The sequence below is a fragment of the Aspergillus versicolor genome, assembly GCF_001890125.1.
Source record: "Aspergillus versicolor CBS 583.65 unplaced genomic scaffold ASPVEscaffold_4, whole genome shotgun sequence".
Classification (NCBI taxonomy): Eukaryota; Fungi; Ascomycota; class Eurotiomycetes; order Eurotiales; family Aspergillaceae; genus Aspergillus; species Aspergillus versicolor.
Window position 1 is genome coordinate 447,003 of NW_024467527.1, and position 22,120 is coordinate 469,122.

Here is a 22,120-nt window from a genome sequence, read left to right on the forward strand (position 1 = left end):
GGTTGTTACCGAGCGGCGCTGCGTTGGAGGCTGTGAAGTTACCACCGCGGCCGCGGCCACCGCCACGACCACCACGACCACCCCAACGGCCATAGCCACCACCGTGGCCGCCGCCTCCGCTGTAGCGGACCATCTCAGCGAGACGGGGATCAATCTGCTGCTTAGCCTCAGAGAGGATAGTGACCAAGTCACGAGCCTGCTTAGAATCTAAAGGAATCAAAGTTAGCATCATATACAGGGCATGGATGGCGCGGAGACTTACTGTCAGTGGTGAAGAAGGTAATGGCGGTACCCTTGGCACCCGCACGACCAGTTCGGCCAATACGGTGAACGTAGTCTTCAGAGTTGTTGGGGTAATCATAATTCAGGACATGAGTAATGTCACGAACATCTTTAGACAAACTTATGTTAGCAAACAGAGCATTAGTGGTAGATAGCAGCGTGGCATGGAAGCCCGTTCAGCCGTGTGAGACTAGATGCATCACTCTCTTCCACGGTCTTTCATCTCAAGATCCGTTACGGGGTCAGTCCATATGCTGGCAGATATCGGGCAGATACCGTGGTCCTAGAGCAACCTTGGAATGCAGCTTGGCAGGTCGGAGGAGAAGCCACCGTACTTCTCAACCAACCAGGTCCAGAAAGGAAGGAAGTCAGAACAGAAGAATAGAAGAATCCTACGTGTCTGCTAAACTGCACCGTGAGTCCAAGGTTCTCCTGGCATGAGAACCATTTCAGAAGACCCGACAAAGCCTGGACGAGTCAAGTGTGCCAAGCGAGGGCAACGTAAGAGAGTTAAGCACTGTGCCGTTTTCGCACGGCCTCAATACGGCTGGGGTGCTTCAAGAAGGAAAACAGAAGGGGGAAAGGGGAAGGGGAAACGGGGAAAAGCGCAATTTTATCATACCGATACCACGGGAAGCTACATCGGTAGCCACCATGATTGGGCTCTTGCCCGTCTTGAATTCGTTCAAGACCCAATCTCTTTCTTGTTGTTGCTTGTCACCGTGAATGGCTAAGAATAGTTAGCGAATCGATCATGTTTGTAATGTGTATTGGTGTACTCACAAAGGGCTGGCCATCCGTCCTGACGGAGGAAGCGGGTGATTTCATCCGCAATACGCTTAGTGCCAGTGAAAACAAGGCACTTGCTACCCTGGGTCTCCATAATCTTTTCGAGATGCTTGATCATGCGATCACGCTTTTCAAAGTCGGAAACGACCTCGACAATTTGAGTGATACGGTGGTTAGCCGACAGGTCCATTGAACCAATGTTGACTTGAATGTAGTCGTTGAGGAAATCGCTAGCAAGCTGGCGGACTTCCTTGGGCCAGGTGGCGGACCACATGCAAGTTTGACGGTCAGGGCGAATTTGACCAATGATCTTGCGAATTTGAGGCTCGAAACCCATGTCCAGCATGCGGTCAGCCTCGTCAAGAACAAGGTAAGTGACTCGTCGAAGGTTGGTGCGGCCGGCCTCAAGCATGTCGATGAGACGACCAGGGGTAGCAATGCAGACCTCAACACCACGAGACAAATCGCGGATTTGAGGACCCTTAGGGACACCACCGTAAACACAGGTGTTTCTGATGCGGGAGGACTTTCCGAACTTGGTGATCTCAGCCTGAATCTGGACGGCCAATTCACGAGTAGGTGCGAGGACGAGGACAATAGGGCCATCTCCAGGAGCAAGGAGTGGCTGAGCGTTGATGTGGACGATAGCAGGAAGACAGTATGACAGGGTCTTTCCGGAACCGGTCTCGGCAATACCGACGACGTCGCGACCGGAGAGAGCCATAGGCCAGCCCTGGGACTGGATAGATGTGGGCTTCTCAAATCCCTGAGCCTTGACCTCGCTCAGAACGTACTGAGGGAAGCCCGCCTCGTCGAAGGTCTCGACAGGGCGAGGGATGTTCTTTCCCTGAACTGTCATCTCGCTCGTCTTGCGGAACTCGTCAACATCACGCTGGGAACGAGCGGTAACATCTGGGTGTTCTTTGTAGAAGGACTTTTCGAACTTAGGGAGAGAGTCTAGGTCTGCAAATAAAGTTAGCACATGCACTGTAACACATTAAAAAATATCAATTTAACTTACCCCAGTCTTGCTTCTTCAGACCGGAGCCCAAGTTGGACATGCGGTCACCACCGGCACCACCAGCGTCTCTTCCATAACCGCCGCCGCCGTAACCTCCTCCTCCATAGCCACCACCACCGCCGCCGTAGCCACCACCGTAGCCGCCGCCGCCACCATAACCACCACCACCGTTCGAGTATCCGTTAGAGTAACCACCTCGGGAGCTGTTAAGATATATGTTAGCATTTGCAGACCCAGCGTAATAAAGTTCTCGAGCGACGAGCGTCAGGGGGATAAAACCCGACTCGGTAAGGAGAAAGCGTAAGCATGAAGCGCTCAACGTTTTATCCATCCAGTGTGAAGATAATATCCAGACAGACTCTCGAGCCATCGAGATGGATTCAAGCGACAGCAAATAATCAACTTACCGATAAGAATCGCGCTGGTAGCCACCGCTGCCGCCGTAAGAAGACATGGCGAACTGAGATGTGTTGATCTTGTCGTGAAAATAAAACAGAGATTCTCAACTTGAGAAAAGAGAGGCAACAGAGGGATGCAGGAACAAACGAGGATTAAGAGGAAACAAGAGGGTGAAAAGAGGGAGAGTGAAAGAGGGATGGAGAGACAAGGAAGGATAAGAAAGAGAGAAAATTTGGGCGGAGAGCAAAAGGAAAAATGAAGGCACTTGCGATCTTTGAGGAAGGCGCCGAGGCAACCTTGGGCCCGATCGAGTTTAGCGCTGGAGAAAAACTCGACACCGCTGCCGGTTATGTAAGCCGTACCAGTGGCGACAAACAAAAGAACAAAACAGAGTGGATGAACCAGACTTTATATCGTAAGGGATCTCGATCAAAAGGCGATCACAGAAACTGGGACATCGTATTCACATACGCATTTTTATCACGTGTGACAGTTTTGGGTGCTGTACCATGGGTTTGATTCATAGTGGCGGTTTCCCTCTATCCGGGGCATTTTCTAGAAATCTGGTGGTTCTAAGTGTATATAATTCTTTGTATGGATGGCTATCAGGGGTGCCCATTTCCGAGCCCCATGCTCCAGAAACTGATTTCCAACTCAGTTGCTCTAATAAAAATCTTGATCAACTCTTCCATCCGGGAAGGTGAGACTTTTCTCATGTGCTTTTCCAGTAGTTCTGTAGAGCTGTTAGTTGTGTTCACAAGTGGTTCATGCTTGTATTTCACAAGGAGGAGGGGGGGGCTTTGTGTATCCTACCGGACCCTAGACGGACAGCCTCAGTGTAATCATCCGCAACGTAATTTTCTATCCATTTGAAGTATCGGTTGCCCTCCCGAAGCGTCTTTTCCTCCGCGTATAGCCTCTGTGCGATGGCTCCATATCCAATTAAACATGGTGCTAAGGCTACCTGCAGTGCAAGCCAATCTTCTGATTGGCCCACATCGAGGATGTATCTGCTGTACGCGGTGCAGGCTGATAACCGTCGTCGTTAGAACTTTGAAAATGATTGAAGGATGGCAGGAGGTGTTATTTACCACCAGTCTCTGGAAACTTCTCCATTTCTTCTTTGGATAGCCCGAATGACGCACAATAGTCAATATGGAGTGCAGTCTCTCGTTCAATGTGTAGAACGATTTTTGCTGACTGTAGCGAGGTTGTTAGTGTTATCTCCCATCACCATGGACAAGAGCAGGCTTGTTTCACGCAGGAATCTACTCACTGCGGCTATGGATTCCATATCTTTGGCCTTATAGGCAGCAAGTGCGTTGCTCCGAGCAAAGTGGACCTAGTTAAGAAGAACTGTTAATATCATAAAAGATGATTGAGAAAAGTGGACCTTACAAGGTAGAGGTAATCCTGCACCAGATATTCCTTGAACCGTTCGATTGGAAGAGTCCCGCTGCCGAGCCCTTCGACAAACTCATGCTCTGTGAATCGTTTCCATACTGATTGTACGTCCGGACGATCTAGAATGTACTCCAAAAACCGTCCCCTATAAGCAAATTAGTATCCAGCTGAACGGTTCCCTTCCTCTTAATGTATGAGAGTGAAACATACGGTGCAAAGGGCAAGGAATAGACTGAGTGGAAGTGGTTGATGGGACCACTTCCCTTTCCGAGTTGGGTACTGGTCTTGATTCCAGCTTCAACGAAACGGACAGCACCGCGCACGGCTCTCTTCATGTCCTTTCCGAGCGCGAGGTTTGCCGCAACGGCCGACGCAAGAGAGCAACCGGTGCCGTGGGTGTTCTTCGAGACTAGAAATTCAGTTTCAAACAGCGTAACCTCCTCTCCATCATAAAGTACATCAATGACTAGAGAGGCCTCGTCCGAGCTGCGGGCAGTTTTGTGATCGTTTGTGAGCGGCAGGTGGCCACCCTTTAGCAGAACACCTTTGGGGCCTAACGTTGCGACTTGTTTTGCGAGATAGATAAGCCCTTGAAGGTCTTTAGGTTCGGTATAGTCTAGTCCCGAGTCTTCCAGAAGAAGTTTTGCTTCTGGGATGTTGGGTGTGAGAACGGTTGTTAAAGGCAGCAGTTTCTTGCGCAGGCCCTGGACAGCCGCTTCAGGTAATAACTGAGAACCGCTGGTGGAGATCATCACCTGTTTTTCTTTTTAGTCAGAATAAAGGGAAAAAGGGGAGGCTTGCTGTAATACCGGATCCAAAACCACGGCTGGAATTTGATACGATGTAAGCGCATCTGCGATGATGTCAATGGTCTCTGCGGACGACAACATCCCTTCAGACGAGTTAGCTCATCGATCTCTAAGATAACAGAATCTATCTAAGAATAACTGATAGGAAGAGTATGTTGTTGTGCCGTACCAAGTTTGATCACATCGGCGCCGACATCGTCCAGACTGGCGCAGATTTGCTTCTTGACGAACTCAGCCGGAACCACAAAGATGTCTTGCACCCCAAGGGTATTCTGGGCTGTGAGGCCTGTGGTCGCCGTGAGTGCATAGCAACCATGAGCAGTTAAGACTCTCTGGTCAGCCTCAAGGCCCCTAGACCCATGGCGAGTGCATTAGCAGATGATCTGGAGGGGAAAAATGAGGGGTGGCATACGCGCCGCCGGAGCTGTCCGATCCTGCGATAACCAGGACTCGTCCGACTGACATGATGAAGGACTGTGATGTTGGAAAACGAGGCAGGCTATAAATGGGAGTCAAAGAAAAACAACCGGCTTATGGGATGGTGAATTGCATCTTGACTTGCCCAGACTGCGAGTTCGGGGAGATGAAATCAATGGTGGAGATCGCCACATTGGGTTTAGCGCGCTTTGTATACAAACTGATTCACAGCTTGAGAGAAGACTAGAAAACAAAGCTGGACCTGGGAATTTAGAGAGAGAATTGTAGTTATTTCTGATTGTTTGTTTGTTTTGCTCTCAATTTCCACATCTAAGCTGGAATTTATTGTTTTCGCACTGTTCATATATCACTTCTCACTTTTTCACTCACTCTCCTGACGTGTTACTCTTGTCAACAACAGCATCTCCCAGCATCTCTTTCCCTCGCTTAATATATTCCAATTGCCTTGTTCTAACAGTCTGTACTCTGGAATACATCAGATTCTTGGCCAAATTTCTTACCTTGCCACCGTTTTCCCCCTTGAATTCTGCACATTCTAGCCAACATGGCCGACAAGAAGAAAGATACTGCGGCCATTGACCAGCTAAAGTCTGCACAGTCAGAGATATTGACAACAATTGAGGAAATGAAGGAAATAGGAGTCCACTGCCAATTTGAGATGCCCCAGATCGTTTGTTGCAGTTGTGCTGACGAAGCCGAGGAAACAACCATTTTAGAGCTCACTACAGGAATCTCCGCCCCCCTGCGGAGTAAGGGCCTTGCACCATTGACAATTGAATTCATTCTATGCAGGAAATCCTGTTCCTCTCTGACAGCTACCCTCCTGCTTAGCGCCCCGGCAGCAGAAACAACCATACCCAGATCGCACAAGTTCAGTCCAGGGAAGCTTCTGCATGAGGGAGGTCTTTCTGAGTTATTTGACGAAGTGGCGACACGCATTAGTTCAGGAGAAAAAGCCGTGATTGGTGACATACTGAGGATTGAAATTTGTGGACTGGAGCAGCCAGACATTGTTCTTGTGGATCTTCCAACAATGCGTACTCGGGACGGAGAACTACAAAATATTGGCGACACAGCTCTGAGGGCGATAAAAAGCTACTTTGAGTGCCCCAATCACTTACTGCTTGCCATAATACCGATTAGTGCAAACAAGCGTGATTTGGACAGCATTACTTCTGTCATCAAGCGATTCGACCCGGAGTACCAAAGAAGCTTGGAGATCGTCACATTCCGCCAGAATGTTATGCCTCCAGGAGAAGAGGTCGAAGAATCCCAATTCATCAGAGACAATGGAGCTACATTGAAAACTCGATGGCATGCCGTGGATTTGGATCTCTCCGGTACCCCTGGTATATTAGCTGGCGTTTCTCGGGGCTGCACCGGGACAGAGAATCTCAGAAACCGAATAAGCAATTGGATTCTGGAACAGGTAAAGTGCACTATTCCTGATATTGTCAAAAGAGCCAACGAAGTGTTGTCGGACTATCGCACTAAGCTTGAGAACCTGGGGAAGGCTCGACCAACCATAGAGGAGAAACGAGGGCACCTTTTGCAAATTGCGTGTCGGTTCGAAGTAGCCATCAAACAAACCCTAGATGGAACATACAGTGACGGATTCTTTAATTATATGAGCGACAGGCCGGCCTTTAATCCTAGACAGCTTCGACTCCTCATGAAAGAATTGCACTGGGAGTTCGTGAAAGCCTTGCAGGTTGGAGGATCTAGGCGTCAGATAACTAGTTATGATGGTGAATTGGTTAATAGTGACCTGGATCGCATTTCCACCAACCGATACTTGCAGAGCTGGTCCCCAAACCCTGTCAATCGGGAAGATCTTGAGAAAGAAATCCAGCAACACGCACAATACCGCCAAGGTCTGGATTTACAGCAACTGGTTGGAGGTCTTCTCAGAGATCAAATGAAACCTTGGGAAGAGATGGCTCAAAAACACCCGAGGACTGCTTGGGAGTTAGTAAATAGGTTCCTTTACCTCCTCGTTGACGACGTCGCGGATGAGTATACATCTCGTTCGATCTATAAACAAATCGTGGAACCGGCTATGGAAGGAATCAGAGAGGGACTCCAGCGAAAGCTTGAGGAACTGAGTTTCTTTAAACAGAAGAACTACCCAATCCTTCACGAAATCTGCCTCTTCGATTTGATGAACCAGGCTGGGAACCCGGAGGCAAATGGCCCGGTTGCACTCTGTGGTGGCAGTCCGTCTACTGAACCATCCGTCCACAAGCGTGCTGAATCAAAAATCATTGACTTGATGGAACGATATTACGATGTAAGAATATCCCTGGTCTCATGATCTTGACATTACCTCCTGGGACCGTCTCTTCATTTTCTCTAACAACTCACAGGAAGCGCTTACTGTGTTTACCGAGAACATAGCCATGTTAGCGATTGAAAACTGCCTGCTAACTCCACTTGAGACTATTTTCAATGGCAAAATGGTCTGCGAAATGGACACCGAGCAAGTCGTACATCTTGCCTCCGAGCCTGCTTCTGTTCAACAAGATAGGGAAGTACTGCAGAACAATATTGAGCGGCTGCAAACTTGCTTGAAAACTTGTAGCAGATACGACAACAGCGATAGATTGCTCAGACAACATCACAACATATCGAAGCAAGGTGGGCTCGGATTTTCCAAATAGATTCCTCTGACCCTAGTCTAGCATTGACTGACTTATTCACAGAGCTCACTCCAGCTGCAAGTCTAGGCCGCAGCGCCACATATCCAGGTATATTTACTGCAATCCAGTCCGTTCAACAAGTCCAGAACGACGGTGCACAAAAAAGACCGAGTACCTTCCTCCCTCCCAGCGCCATGTCGCCGGGAAAGAAAGCGCGAACCATCGCAAATTCTAGCGGGAACGGCTTTGGTATGTCCTCAATCTCCATGGCCTATCCATTGACCTGACTAACCCTAGATTTCCAGCGTCCGGATCAACCCAAAAGTCTAGTGCTTTCAGCACCCCGTCTGTCCTATCCAATGGTTCAAGCCCAAATAATCAGTTCGGAGTCGGAACGGGATCAGGCTCAACAGGCCTATTCAGAAGTATAAGCGGCCAACATCCCAGCCCGCTCTTCAGCTCTGCAGCATCAAACTCGCAGGCTCCATGGCCTAGTGTCTTCTCTGAAACCACCCGAACCTCAGAGTCTCTGAATTTGGCCTCCGCACCACTTGTGTCCGGACAGCCTTCCATCCTTGGCACGGCCAATTTTGATGTCGCAAAGTTTGGCTCAGAAGAGTGAGTACGTCATGTCGCCGTTTCTGTTGCTTGTTGCTCTTTTCCTTCGCCATTATCTATGTGCCAATCCCGTATGACCAACCTAAAGAGGGTACTGTTTTAGAAATGAGCTCGGGGATTGCACAGTATCTGTGCCTTTGAAGTCTTTAGACCATACTCGTTCGAGGCTAGTCACGCTTTTCTTATGCTAGCCGCATGAACTGGTTTTCACAAAGTATGCGAGAGTATGCGCAGATACTGACCTTGCTCTTGTATAGGAGCTTCGTTTAGCTGATTACGAGAGGGGCTATGTTAGAGCATTGCTCTCATAGCGCTTTTGCAATGAGAAGACCGAGCGCTGTTGGTCTTGTTAACATGATTCACGCCATTTGTCGAGAGTAAGGAAAGCAACTGCACAAATGTAACCATATGATACGAAATGTATATCGTGTTGATTAATTGAGAGGACTCATTCCATCGTTCAGAACGCAGAAAAGCAAAGTAAAGCCAAGCCAAAGCTAGAAAGCGCGCCAATTGTAAAAAGAACAGCGTACATAAAGTGCATCCATGCATGAGGTGATAAACCAAAGTCTTATCCATCCATCCCAGCCAGTAATCGAACGAAATCATTATATACAGAGAATCAACTCTTCTTTAACCTGACCTGGATCCGGAAGTTGAGTTAATTTAAGCCAACATAAACCGGAACAACCCATCCATCTCCACCCACTGCCTACCGCATTTCTTCAAATAAGCGTCGACAACGCCCTTGACTGTCCCAAAGCGTACGCGGTTAAATTCTACCAACGCAGAAACGCTGTCCTTCTTCTCCCCGCTCGCCTCCTTCTGTGCAGCTGCCCGCGCCTTATCCACATCCCATAAGCTAGCGAAATACAGAAGCTGATTGTACATTTGCTTCTCGGGGTACTCGTACGTCATGCGTCCTAGACAACCCTCTGCCTGACCGCGCGGACCAAGACAGCGGTGTCCGTAGACGCTGATCTGGCGGGTACGGTTCCCGCAGGTGGACTCGTCGCAGACAAGCCAGCCCTCGTAGTATTTTGATGTTTGGGCACGGATTTGGCTTTCGAGTTGTGCGACGATTGTTAAGGTAGAGAACTGCTTTTGACAGGAGGCGTTGGGGCAGATCAGCCCGTTAGGGTTGCACATGTGGGCTGAGGCTGCGAGCCCCTCGAAGACACAGCGTTCTTTGCAGTGCCGGCAGGTGAGAGCAAGTCTTGCGGCGGATTCGAAGCGCACGGAGTCTGGAATTTGAGATTCTAGTGGGAAGATCTCCGTGTTTTGGGTGTTCTGGGTGCTGGAGGTGTTGATTTGGTATTTGCGGACGTCGAGACCTAGACATTCGGCTAGGCGGACGGCGTCCGTGCCAGGGATGGGAGCACAGAGACGTTCGATAGGGGGGAAAATCTGTTTAAGAAGGTAGAATTCGATGTCAGGTTTGAGTCCCGAGTCCTTTTTGACCACGTCCTGGAGGGTATAGGAGCGCTTTGCTGCGGGGAGAGACGATGTCTCTGAGTCTCCGGATGTCACAACGTAGGAGATCACGTCGTTTGGCCGCACCGTCTTTCCACGGGCTAGTTCTCGCAGTGCGACTTGTGCTGGAGGCATCGTCTCCTTGTTTGGGTATTCCTCTGGCCGCTTGGAAAGTTTCTAGATGAAGTTAGTGTATGCTCAAGGAGAGGGAAGAAGACAGTGCATACTGTGTAGATCACGTATTTCTGAACAGGAACAGTAAATTCCCTCATACTGCCTGCCAACTCGCGCAAGTAATCGTGAACACGGTTCAGGACAAGCTCCTGATCCTCACCGGAGAGGACCTCATTCAAAAGTCGTTGTGAGGCGTCCTTGGACAGCGCACAGTACTCACGTCTCTTCATATCCAAACCCTTCACCTCGAGCTTGTCGACGTATTTACCATCCACCTCCATCATACTAATAGCAGCATACTTCTTTTTGGCGTGCAAGAGGAGACGACGGAAGATGTTGTCGATATCAATTTCTAGCAGTCGATACCGTTCGTTGACTGCCTTTTTGAGCTCGTCTCCAACCTTCAGCGCGTCGCTGATGGTGTCCATATTTGTGTTGATCATGACGGAATCGGTATCACCGTAGATGACCTTCAGCTGTTTGCTTTCCACCAATTCCTTGGTGCTACGCAAAATCTCACGACCCTTGAACGTGGTGAGCATGGCCAGGGGACGAGCGTAGAAGCGACTCTGTGTGTACCCAAGACATCCGTACATGGAGTTGGCGGTAAGCTTGAACGCCAACTGCTTTGTGTCCCATGTGGCGAGCTGCTCAGGTGTTGCGCGTTTATCCTTCATCAACTTCTTGACCTCCCGCCGACGGCCGACAAGAGTTGCGATAATGCGAGGTAGGATACCCTGTTCGGCCTCTGTGGCAGGAATTTCCGGCACTTTTTCTTCATTCTCATTTTCAGCCTACACATGTTAGTCTTCAAAACCGCACAGATGAGAGGTTTGAGAACGTACCGCTGAAGTCCGATCCACTGTGGTGAAGCAAATGTTGTACTCCTGAATGATACTAGGATACAAACTGTTGAAATCCATGACAAGAACAAACCTGTCATAAAGACCTCTTTCAGGCTCGAAAACGAGACCACCTTTGTACTTGTCCTTCTTCTTCTTGTCTGCTGAATCGTCTTCGTCTCCATCCTGGGCCTTCTCTTCCGCCTTTTGCAGCTTGGAAGAATACTTATCTGGACAAATATACTTGTTCCGGTGGAATTCATGGAGCAAAATGTACTCATTCCGCTCAGCGCGAGTACCACTTAGCGTTCGGGCCCAGGAATTACCAGCAATGTTTGTTAGAACCTTGGTCAGGGGGAGCATCTGAAGCCGCAGAACTAGGGCAGCAATAAAGTAAGTATCGGTGTCGCAATGGTTCACGAAGTTCACAAGCCCGTCCTTGGAGGCTGCCCATGTTTTGAGTGCAGCCCCGAAGTCTAGCTCTTGCCGCGAATTGCCCGCTCCAAGGTAAAGATCGCACATTTCCGTCAAACTCCAGGATTGACATTTCATCATCAGTGACTATTGGCTGTTAGCAAGTCTTCATAAGGCACAAATGGAGACTCTTACCTTGCCCATATCATTGGCGACATCACACACCAATCTTCCGGCAACTAGGTGCCTCTCGGTGAAGAAGCCGCCGCCCCTGTTGAAGTTTTTGGGCCACTCCCCACGCTTGAGCCGCCCGAGACGATGCCACCCGGGTGTCTTTTTCTCCTTTAGTCTGTTTAGCAAGACACTTAGGTCGACTTCCTGAAGCTGATGGCCCATCATGACATCTGGATCCATTCTTTCAAACAGAGCCATGAATTTACTGAGCAACATCTGCTCGCTCTTCTCTAACATATATGTACCCCGTTGCCTTTTGACCTCGGCTTCAAAGTTCACTGGATACGAGGAGCCAGCCGGACGCATCACAGTGAACGTTTTGCAAGGAAGTTTTTCCGGCGGAGAGGTTTCGGTGAGCGAGATGTTCTCGTACACTCGCGCGCTGGCAACCAAGATCTCTTGTTTGTTCTCTTTCACATTGAGCTGAGTTCGGAACGCGAGACTGATCAAAGTGAGAGTCGGGGGTTCGAGATTTTCGGTGTCAGGGACTGGGGTAATAAGTCCTGGCTTTGAGGTCTGGCATTCGAATTTACACCACGAGGCATTGTTGACAGCGGAGAAATCGGCTTCTTCGACCTTGAGCCAGCAAGGACCCATGATGTTCTTCCAGAGGACGAATTGCTCGAATAACGAAGTGTTCGTCCCGAAAACGTGAGAGAACGTTTCTCCCTTAGTGTCCATAGGTAAAGCCGGCTTGTCATAAGGATAGAGTAGTTTTAAGTAGTCAGTTTCTCTCGGAACACCGGGCATCTCGAATGCGTATTTGCGGCTACATTCTTTGATCTTGTGCATGCCGACTCTCAACCTCGACATCATTTGATCGACCTCATGGTACACATCTTCCATATCAACCTCCTCGTCCGTCTGGCGGCCCTGTTTATGCCTGTGCTCACGGGGAAGAAAGTATAGTTTTCGGAGGACATTGTCCACCTTGACGAAGGCGCTTGCATATGAGCCATTCTGCTTGTTCTTCACCTTTCCAAATAAGCAAAGGCTGCCGTTGACCTCTGTGTAGTCGAGCCAGAAGAATCGAAGGCTTCCGTCTTCTTCGACAACATCCTGGGGCCGTAGCTTGCCAAAGCTCCGCATTTCAGACGACGCTGGGCTGTTGAGCACGTTCAATTTGTCGCGTACATCATTCCAAGAAGCATTCACATCCGCCGCAGACTTCACCGGAGACGAACTGGCAGGAGTCAGATAAGGCTCCTTTTTGATCTTGGGCGGAGGCCGGCTGCCGGAAATGTTGACGCTCGCTGCTTTGGCTTCGTGATTGCCAGTAGCCTGTACCACCTCCATAAGGTCATCGTCGTCTTCCTCAGGCTCCTCCTTTATAGGGACTATGTTCTTTCGCTCTACCGCCTTGGTGACCGGAGAAGAAGGCATTGGGTCGCTCATGGGCATATCGTCGTCGTCTGCCTGAGGGAGGGGTCCATCATCGTTATCCAATTTGAGGGCCGGTTCTTCGCCGACCGGGGACACAGGATCACTGTTCTCATCCTTTGGTGGGGGCTTCGCTGTGCGTGCTTTTTCTGAGAGCGGAGGTGACAATATGCGAACTTTGCGGCGCGTTTCCGACTTTACGATGTTGGCCTTCGGGACCTTGTTCGAGACCACATTGGTATCGACCTCGCCTAAAAGATCCGCAAGAAAGGCATCATCTTCGGCGGTAGCAACCGGCTGCGAGTGCACATGAAATTAGCCCATGATCTCCAAACCCGAAGCATCATCTCCAATTCAAAGGACTGCATGGCTCGCTCACCTTTGGTTTCGGAGCAGCCGCCGCCGCTCCACTATTAAAGTATTTCGAGATCCCATTATTGATCTTTTCCTTCCTCTGATTATCTTCCTCGCGTTTGCGTTTAGCAGCCTTTCCTCTAGCTGGTAAATCCTCATCGTCACTCTCATCGCTATACTGTGCGGTCTGCTCATTCCAGACCTCGCGGCCGTCGTCCGCGTACCCCTCGCCATTATCGTCGACCACGAAATCGTCTTCGTCAAGCCGGTTCCGGATGATTTTCTTATACCCGTCGTCGTCGACCTCCTCGTAGATATCGCCCTGTTCCTCGACTTCGTATGTGGACAGGCGCTTTTTCCCTGACGCACGCAGAGCCTTGAGCTCTGCTAACTTCGCGCGGGCTGAAGCCATTGTGGGTTGGTATTTCCGCGCGGGCGACTATTGTGTGAATAGGGCGGGCATGGGAAGTGACTTGAGAACGAATTCGAAGAAAATTGGCCCAGTGTTGACGCACTGGCTGTTTGATGGGTTGGGGAAGGGATGCTCAAGCAAATCGTGGTTGACGCGGGAAAGGGCACGCGTTTCCGACGCGGTGGACGCGACGCCGCCCGCTCTCCGCCAATCCCGTTAATTAGTTTGGAATCAGACAACTCCACGTCTACTACTCGGTACAGTTTGATTGTTACAGTCCTGGTGGCGCTGGATGCGGTGAAGAAGCAGGATGCATTCATTTCTGCTCTATACGCCAAAATCCACATTAACGCCCCCCTCCAGAGAATTCTGCCCTTAGCCTATATTGCCTAATCCGACAATTCACTATCAGAATCAGCGTCGCTGAATTCCTCTGCAGGGTAAGTTAGCATGACTCCGATTTCAAGAGTAGGAGGCCAGGGCATCGCACCTTGAGCGAGACCAAAATCAAATGTCCCATCCAGATTCGCGGCCAACATCTCGCGAATCATACCCAGCGCCTCATCTGGAAAATTGACGCCAGATGTCGCGTTGAGAATGGACAGGCTCAATCCTTTATTGTCTGGTCCTAGTTGCGAGATGAAGTCGACCACCCCGTTCGCTGTGAAATTGCTGAGAGCATATATGGCTAGACTTTTGAGCTTCGTGAGACACACGAACGCGGGCCAGATGGAATCGTTGAAGGCTTCACCGCTGATCCAAAGTCTCTCCAGGTGCGGGAGGAATGAGGTGACTGCCTCGACTTGCTCCATGGTGAACCAGTCAGATACATCCTTGAGCTCCAGCTCACGGAGGTTACCGAGGACGCCTACTGCGTCAACGAGCAGATTGTTGTCTCGAGGGTCTTCGCTTCCTTCGCCGCGGAGGTAGAGGGTCTGCAGAGATGTGTGGGATCCAAGGGCAGGAAGAAAGCCACCACTGCGAGTTAGCTTGAAGCCGGCGAAGGAGAGGTTGGTGAGGTGGATATCATCGCTCATCATCACTTGACTTAGTAATTCGGCGTCGTGCATGAATTTCCTAACTTCTAGGCGTTTTAACTTTGTGCAAGTTCGGATCCAGTCAGCAACCAGGCCGAGATTTGTGTAGAATGACTCGTCCCACGTGGCAGGCACCGAGTCTGTCAAGCTGAGAACTTCTAGGTTAGGCAATGCGGTCAATGAGGGAAGCTCGCGGATCGTATCAATGGTAAGACTGGTCAGTTTCAGCTCGGTCAAAGAGTTCTTCTGGGTTCCTAATGCATTTATGGACCGGGGACCTAGATGGGAGAAGCTGAGTACTTCGAAGTACTCTAGGGAGTTGGGCCGGAGTGCATTGAAAAGCTCTTCTGCCTCCGATTCAGCATTGCCTGGCGGTTTATTTTGCCTGGCGTGGTGTAAGTGCTAGAACTTAAACTAGTTCAACAGACCCTACCATATGTAAATCCTGAGCTGCTTGAACTCGGGGCAATGGTCGCGGATCTTGTCGCCCGCACGTTGCGAAAGTGCAGACCCGGACCAGACAGTCAGGCTTTGTAACTGGGGAGATCCTTCAACCCATTCATTCAATATCGTGGGTTGAACTGACATTATCAGATGAGATCAATGCTTTGCTGATAAGGACATACCGTCGCAGGACATGCCCCGTATCAAGGCGTTTTTCTTGACAATGGCTTCAATAGATAAGCATGGACCACTGCAAGCAAATGATCACTTACCTGACCCAAGCTTCACCTTGATCCATTCATTTTCTGGCAGCGTCCTTGGCGAACGACGCCGCTTGTTCCCCTCTGAAACATACTCCTGAGAGACGAACTCCAGAAGCTCCGGAGTGTAGAGCTCGCTACCAATGGTTAGACAGAGTCAATTATTCCGCAAGAATCACATACTCTTTGACGGTGGACCCAGAACCGAGTAGGTTTCCTAGATCATCTAAATCCAAATACCGGATATAGCTGTAATAAGGCAGATAAGTCAAATCCAGCGTAGAGAGGACGATAGATCGCCATAGGGTAATCCATTTCCTCAGTGTGGAATTCTGATCCTCTCTGAAGCCCGCTGACGCAAACACGGGCCTTCTAGCCTGAGTCCTCAACTGCTCGTCCTCGGTCCCTCCACCTCTCAAGGGTGAGGCGTCATAGATCCTACAGCGGGGGTAAGCAAGAACTGCGCCCAACACCGTGAGAATGTCACTGACTGTGCTCAAACTCACCGATATAAAACAGACAACGCATGCTCCGTAAAATGTCTCGATGCAAGAGCGCATTGATACAGACTATTATGATCCTTCTCGTCTCCTAGGTTATCCAGGACCATAAACAGGATCTCACTAGGCAGAGTGACGGCCATTTTCACGACAGCTGTTCAGCCACGCCACAAGCTGGTATCCGCACGAACAATGCTCTTCATCAGCGTCTCCAATGAAATATCGATGGTTTCTGGACGCGAAGTTGGGGATAGAGTTGCAGTTGACGACTGGGCAGTTCGCCTTACATGCGCGGAGCTGCTTATGTAAACACGCGTTCTTGGTCTGGACTGGAGCCTTAATTCTGTTGCTGCCTTTACCATCAACAACAACATCAGGACGCTAAACGAATAGAACTATTTGAATCGGAGACTGGTCTTACCCAAGGGCACTGGCTACACGTATTGCGAGCCTGGCGAGATTTGTTTCTCGAGCCATGACCACTTTATCGTTATGCCTCCTCCCAGAGGCCTTATCCCGACTGCAGGATGCTCTAGTATGTCTGGCAAAAAATGATGAAACAGTGGGAATTGAGGCCGAATATGATTTGGTGTGTGATACTCAATGGAATTTACTTGAGTCTGTATTGTTTCTGACCCTCGGTAGCTTCGTTTGAGTTCGCTCAACTCAAGCAAGACGACATACTCGTCTTTTGTATTTGATCCCGAGAAATTCTTTGAGAATTACGAGTTTTCAGTAAGCTCCCGGTCATCTAATACCGGAAAGTTCAGCTGTCAAGTATACTTGAAGGTACGCTTTTTGATCTGAAGGAGGCCGAGTCTTGTGCTAACCCCGCAGGCTCTGCTCTCGGTATTTCCTGGGAGAAACAACCGGCGGGACAAAGATACCGCGGTTGAGCGTTGCGAGATTGAGGTCCATGAGCATCCAGACGAGACGGAGTGCCGGCTCGTCATTAGGATGATATGTGGTCTTGGTTAGCTGAAGCGGCCGGTTATCCAGCTCGTGGCTAACTGTTACCAGGTGTGATCAAATCCTACAAGCTGACTTACGAGTCCACCTCGATTCAGCATGCTGTCTTCGACCGGTCACAAGCGACTAATGAATGGAGTATCGACCCGCTATTTCTGAAAGAGATCACAACCCATTTCAGCCTGTCGGCGGAGCAGCTAGATATCTATGCGGAAAACAACAAGGTGATCTTCACTAGCTTCACTACCAAAATTACCGACGGGAATGGTTCGTCTATAGACTCTATTAGACAATCTTATACTGATGTATGGTGTAGACACACTCAGACAGCCGGTGCACACATCAGTCGCTATCGACAAGACGGACTTTGAATATTTCGGAGCCGATGATGGGGTGCACGTCGCCATTAGCCTGAAGGATTTCAAAGCAGTGATATCCCATGCTGAAACTTCCAGGGTCATGATCACTGCTCGATATACCCGTCCTTGCCGACCCTTGCAGCTTGCATACGATTTCGAGGGCATTCGAACAGAGTTCACCTTAATGACAACAGGCGAAGCAGGCCCGGAGGATCTTCCGAGTTCCTCTAGACCTGTGCCGCAATTGTCAGCCAGACAAACACCCGCACCCGTACAAGTTAGTCAACCAAGCAACGCAGCCAACACCAGACAGGTAGCTCCTCCCCGTAACAGGCCCATTCGTCCTCTCACGGGGACGTCCTCCCGGGCTACAGCACCGAGCACACAGGCCACAACACAGCCACAACCGTCGATCAAGTTTGATAGTCTCTTTGTGCCGGCGGACGACGATAGACAATGGGACGTGGCCGAGGACGAGGAGCCCGAGGCTGAGGATATGCTTGGTTGGGATGCGACTGCAGATCCGGTAAGACGTGATTCATTTAATGTTGCCAACGTCCCACTAATAGGAGCAGAATAACCCCGAGAGTTTGGGCCCGCTTTTGCGGGATAGTGAGCCTGCTCTAAGAGACCACGACCAGATGGACTTGAGCAAAGAAGACGACATGGGGATTCCTCCAACACAACGCATATCACAGGTAGGTCATTTCTCCCACCTTGCAACTTAGCTAACGCCCTGTAGCTTCAAGGACTCGGGCTCTTCGATTGAAGACCCCTGCTTCGATGTTCATCCACGGTCCGAGCCCGCTAGAACAGCCGGCAGAGAGCACTCAGGATGCAATAATCCAGCTCGTCGCACAGCCAGCACCAACGCCGATAACTTCGAAGTCTCCTTCAGGGAGGGGAACTTGATTGCATATACCCTTGATATTGCCCTGCGCATCCGTATTTGGTCCGCAGTTGCCATGCTCGCCCCACCCAAACGCCACGACAGACCGATCCTCGAGCAGAGCGAGCGCATGCTCACTACCAACTGCCACCTCCTTTGCACTGCGCAAATCCGCCGGTGGCAACTGACCGCGGTCATTCCGGCCCCAGGCAAGAACAGACATATCCTTCTGATGTACATAGACACCATGCCAACTAGCATCCATCTTCAAATACCCCTTCACATCCTCCGTTGCAGGAGTCCCTACAAGAATCCCCCATTTATCACCCAAAGACCCAAGAACAACAAACTCTCCCTTCTCCCTATCCCCACACAACACCGTAAACTCCCTCCCGCATACAGCATCAGTCACTCGAAATGGCACCCCTTCAATCAGTCCCGGCTCCCGAACAATCTTCTCCCCAACCAATCCACCACCCAACTGACCCTTCCTGGATGCACCCCACCCATAAACCGTCCCATCTGACAAAACAACAACAACATGCCCCATCCCCGCCGCAGCAGAAACCACCCTTAAGCCCCGGGGCGGGAAATCGCGAATCTTCCCAGCCCGAGCTTGCGTCTTATCAGCACCCAACCCAAGCTCCCCCTTCATCCCCGTCCCAAGCACAAACACTACATCCCCGCCCCCGCTCCCACCCTCATGGCTCCTACTGCACGCAACCAAAACCGTCGCCTCCCACGTCGCAGCAAGCGCCGTAAACACATCATACATAATACCCTCACTCTCGCCCTCATCAACCACAGCAACCCTCCCAAATCGAAAGCTCGAGCTCGAGCCGGAATTAGAATCAGAGTTCGAATTCACTCCGCACCGCCCATCCCCATTCATCCCCGCCGCATAAACCCGCCCATCATCTAGCAGGACGAGCGTATGGTTCCCGCCTGCAGCGATGCGCGAGACGCGAGGATCCCGTGTCTGTGTCTGTGTCTGTGTTGGAGAAGGAGTATGGTCTGTGAATACACAAGGCGTTGGCACGGATACGTCCTCGTCGTGCCCGATACCTAGTTGGCCCGAGCCGTTGGAGCCGAACGCGAAGAGGTTTGGTATTGGTGCTGGGGGCATATTGTTCTTATTCTTTTTATTTTAGTATTTTGGTATTGGTTGGCTTGATTTGTCGACACATGAATGGGTATAGTAGTTCATGGAGGGGTTGGACGGAGTAAAGCCGACAGACTAAACAATCTCCGCACGTGGAGATAAGATAAAGCTCCTACATACCGCCTATATCCCCGCTTTCCATTTACGATGCACAAGGTGGAGCATTTCAGCGGCAGAAAAATCGCCGCATCAGGTTTAAGGCCGTTACACGAATGGATTTTTCCCTGGAGCTTTGGTGGAGTGGCGGGTGGGCTCGGCGGAAGCCTCGGTTGTGTAACTGGGGCTTCCAACTTTCCAAGCCTGAGCAGTCCAGAGTCCAGGCCAGGCCCGCGGTTGCAGTTCCGGGCGGTGGCGGCGAGCCAGAAAATTTCATCGCTGGCGCTGGCATGCCTGGGTTACAACCAGGGGAAGAGTGATTAATTGACTTTTCAGGTTCTGGGATTGGCCGGAGATGGCCGGTGTTGGAAATTTATGGTGTAGGAAAGTGTGATGGATCGATTGATCAGTTTGAGCATTCAGTCTATGTACTGGGGTATGTAAATATAATGGCGGTCATTCCGCTCGCTCTATGCGTGTGCGCGTTGTCATCAGAATAGAGAACATAATAGAAACAGTGAATTCAACAAATGATTAGATTGCCTCGCCATGAATAAGGAAAGACTTGGAATCAAACAAAAAGGGGTATACTGGTGTATGCAAAGCGACTATTTTTCTTCAATCGAGTTCTCGGTAGAATCATCTGACCGAGCGGCCGGAGGCAAGGCAAAGTTGTCACCATTGCTGGGCTTCTCCTCCATACCGCGGAACATAGGACTTGTGCGGTGGAAGTAGGAGTGGACATGACCGGAGAGAAGGTCATCGTCAGTTTCGTCTTCAAAAGCGCTCTTGTCCTTCTCGGAGATCTTGGCGGACATGGCGGCTTCCCACTCGGCACGGTATTCCTCGACCTTTTGCTGATAGTCAAGTTCGGCGTCGTAGAACTTGCCCTTGCCACGGAAGCGCTCCCAGATGGAAAGGTGCTTTGAGTGGACAGCAGGTCCGTGGTAATCCTCTTCGCGGCCCTCACGGATGTACTTCCAGCGGCGCTCTTGCTCCTTCAGGTCGAGACCGGTGGTATCGGGGAGGAAGAGCCAGGTGAGAACGACACCTCCAAGACCGAACCAGGGGACGATGTGGAATTTCTCTTGCGTGGTGATGTAGTTGTAAAGGACGGAGGCGAGGAGAGCACCGAGTTTACCAGCAGCGGCAGAGATACCGTGAGCGGTGGCACGGATGGGGGTAGGGAAGACTTCGGCGGCGACGAGGAAGGTGACGGAATTTGGGCCGAACTGGTTGAAGAAGGAACTCAAGAAGTACATGACCTGGAACTCCTTGATGTGTTCGGGTGAGGTGTAGTAGTCGTACTTGAATCCGGGGACCATGAAGAGAATGAAACACATCAGGAAACCGATGATCTGCATCCACTTGCGGCCGTAAAGCTTGTTGTCGATCAAGAAGGAAGCCAGGTAGTAACCAACGAGCGAAACACCGACGTTGCACAGGTTCCAAAGCCAGGTGGGCATGATGGAGTCGGATTGAGGGCTGATGACCTTGATGAATTCGGACTGGAACAGCTTGTTACCGTAGAAGAAGACATCGTTGGCGAACCAGGCGCCAGCGGTTGCGACGAGACGGAATCCAAAGTGCTTGAAGGTGAGTCTGAGCGACTCGACATCGTAACCAGTGACCGAGGCCTTCTTCTTCGCATTCTGCAGCTGCTTGCTGGCAGCCTTCATGTGGTACGCACGGTAGTAGACGAGCCACAAGGTACCGACGGCAGGGATCGCGAAAGACACACGGTAAGTCCACTGGGCAGAAACGGTGGAGTACGAGGGGTTTCCGCTGCCGTGGTGGAAGCAAAGCAGCAGGATGATGAGCAAGACCTGGTTGAAGAATTGACCCCAGCCCTGCATCAAGAAAGCACTGGTGACCTTGCGGCCACGGTGCAGACGGTCTTCCTTGGTAGAGACCTTTCCGGAACCGGTAGCGTTCTCCATACCACTGGTGGCGGTCATGGGGTATTCACCTCCAACACCGATACCGTAGAAGAATAGAGACCACGCGTAGCAAATAACCCAGCCGTTCTGCGTGACACCCCAGGCGGCGGTAAGCATGACCAGACCGATAAGCATAATTGCGGCATCCTGAATCAAACCCCAACGACGGCCAAGCCTAGAATGAATAAGGTCAGAAACGCCCCGAACTCAATTGATCCAAATTCGACATACCAGTCACCGAGAACACCGACCAAGATCTGACCGACAATGATACCGCAAATCTCGAGATAGTCGACAGCGTTGATCCATTGCGCATTGCAAATGGTTTTATCGTCCCAACATTCGGCGAAGGCAGCTTCGAAGAGAGGTTTCAGGTTTCCGATAGAGAAGAGAACGTAACTAAAAAAAGAAAAAGAAAAAGGTTAGTGCCATCCCCACTAGTTAGGAGCGCACGAGCAGACTTACCCTTCTAGACCGAGACCAGCACCAGGAAGGACCATATTCCGGAAGTAATAAGAAATTGGCGAGAGGGGATCTTTCTTGGTCATTTCCCAGATCCCGCCGAGCTCGCGCTTGGCCTCGGAGGCATCGTAGGCGCCGACGAACTTGATGCGCTTGAAGACATTCAAGTCGGCCCAGTAGGTGCCATCTGGTGTGTAACTGTCGCTGGGACGAATGAGGGCATCGAAAGCACCCTTCTCGTTGATGTCCATGTTTTCCAAGGGCTCATGGTCGCCCGTCATATCGGGCCCATGGGGCGCACGGGGACCGAAGTCAGCCAT

General features: G+C 50.6%; 6 protein-coding genes across 6 annotated transcripts; 1 reads left to right on the forward strand and 5 right to left on the reverse strand.

Moving 5' to 3' along the window:
• Positions 1-743: 743 nt before the first annotated feature.
• ASPVEDRAFT_619808 (DEAD-box ATP-dependent RNA helicase DBP2) lies at positions 744-2,646 on the reverse strand. The gene is made up of 4 exons (XM_040815589.1): positions 2,500-2,646; positions 2,093-2,295; positions 1,066-2,034; positions 744-1,012 (listed from the first exon to the last, which is right to left on the reverse strand). The coding sequence occupies exons 1-4, from the start codon at positions 2,544-2,546 to the stop codon at positions 840-842; spliced, it is 1,392 nt and encodes a 463-aa protein (XP_040666908.1). The 5' UTR covers positions 2,547-2,646; the 3' UTR covers positions 744-839.
• A 450-nt stretch (positions 2,647-3,096) lies between these two features.
• ASPVEDRAFT_52164 (DNA-directed DNA polymerase alpha catalytic subunit POL1) lies at positions 3,097-13,682 on the reverse strand (the record flags this gene model as incomplete). The annotated part of the gene is made up of 14 exons (XM_040814589.1): positions 3,097-3,224; positions 3,305-3,520; positions 3,583-3,691; positions 3,768-3,833; positions 3,890-4,040; positions 4,106-4,650; positions 4,705-4,787; positions 4,874-5,055; positions 5,117-5,178; positions 9,168-10,049; positions 10,100-10,840; positions 10,892-11,449; positions 11,498-13,213; positions 13,296-13,682. The coding sequence occupies 14 exons, from the start codon at positions 13,680-13,682 to the stop codon at positions 3,097-3,099; spliced, it is 5,826 nt and encodes a 1,941-aa protein (XP_040666909.1).
• Positions 13,683-14,071: 389 nt separating this feature from the next.
• ASPVEDRAFT_52165 (uncharacterized protein) lies at positions 14,072-16,066 on the reverse strand (the record flags this gene model as incomplete). The annotated part of the gene is made up of 7 exons (XM_040814591.1): positions 14,072-14,115; positions 14,173-15,104; positions 15,153-15,300; positions 15,346-15,390; positions 15,436-15,560; positions 15,607-15,861; positions 15,930-16,066. The coding sequence occupies 7 exons, from the start codon at positions 16,064-16,066 to the stop codon at positions 14,072-14,074; spliced, it is 1,686 nt and encodes a 561-aa protein (XP_040666910.1).
• A 332-nt stretch (positions 16,067-16,398) lies between these two features.
• Positions 16,399-18,020, forward strand: ASPVEDRAFT_130697 (putative DNA repair protein rad9; the record flags this gene model as incomplete). Its single annotated transcript, XM_040806748.1, has 7 exons — positions 16,399-16,512; positions 16,569-16,712; positions 16,761-16,896; positions 16,944-17,159; positions 17,209-17,777; positions 17,824-17,949; positions 17,994-18,020. The coding sequence occupies 7 exons, from the start codon at positions 16,399-16,401 to the stop codon at positions 18,018-18,020; spliced, it is 1,332 nt and encodes a 443-aa protein (XP_040666911.1).
• Positions 17,686-19,360, reverse strand: ASPVEDRAFT_40718 (RCC1 domain-containing protein). The gene is made up of 2 exons (XM_040812192.1): positions 17,994-19,360; positions 17,686-17,949 (listed from the first exon to the last, which is right to left on the reverse strand). Exon 1 carries the CDS (start codon positions 19,264-19,266, stop codon positions 18,082-18,084), a length of 1,185 nt encoding a protein of 394 aa, XP_040666912.1. The 5' UTR covers positions 19,267-19,360; the 3' UTR covers positions 17,686-17,949; positions 17,994-18,081.
• Positions 19,361-20,006: 646 nt separating this feature from the next.
• ASPVEDRAFT_82691 (putative MFS phosphate transporter) lies at positions 20,007-22,120 on the reverse strand (the record flags this gene model as incomplete). The annotated part of the gene is made up of 3 exons (XM_040817237.1): positions 20,007-21,513; positions 21,570-21,737; positions 21,804-22,120. The coding sequence occupies 3 exons, from the start codon at positions 22,118-22,120 to the stop codon at positions 20,007-20,009; spliced, it is 1,992 nt and encodes a 663-aa protein (XP_040666913.1).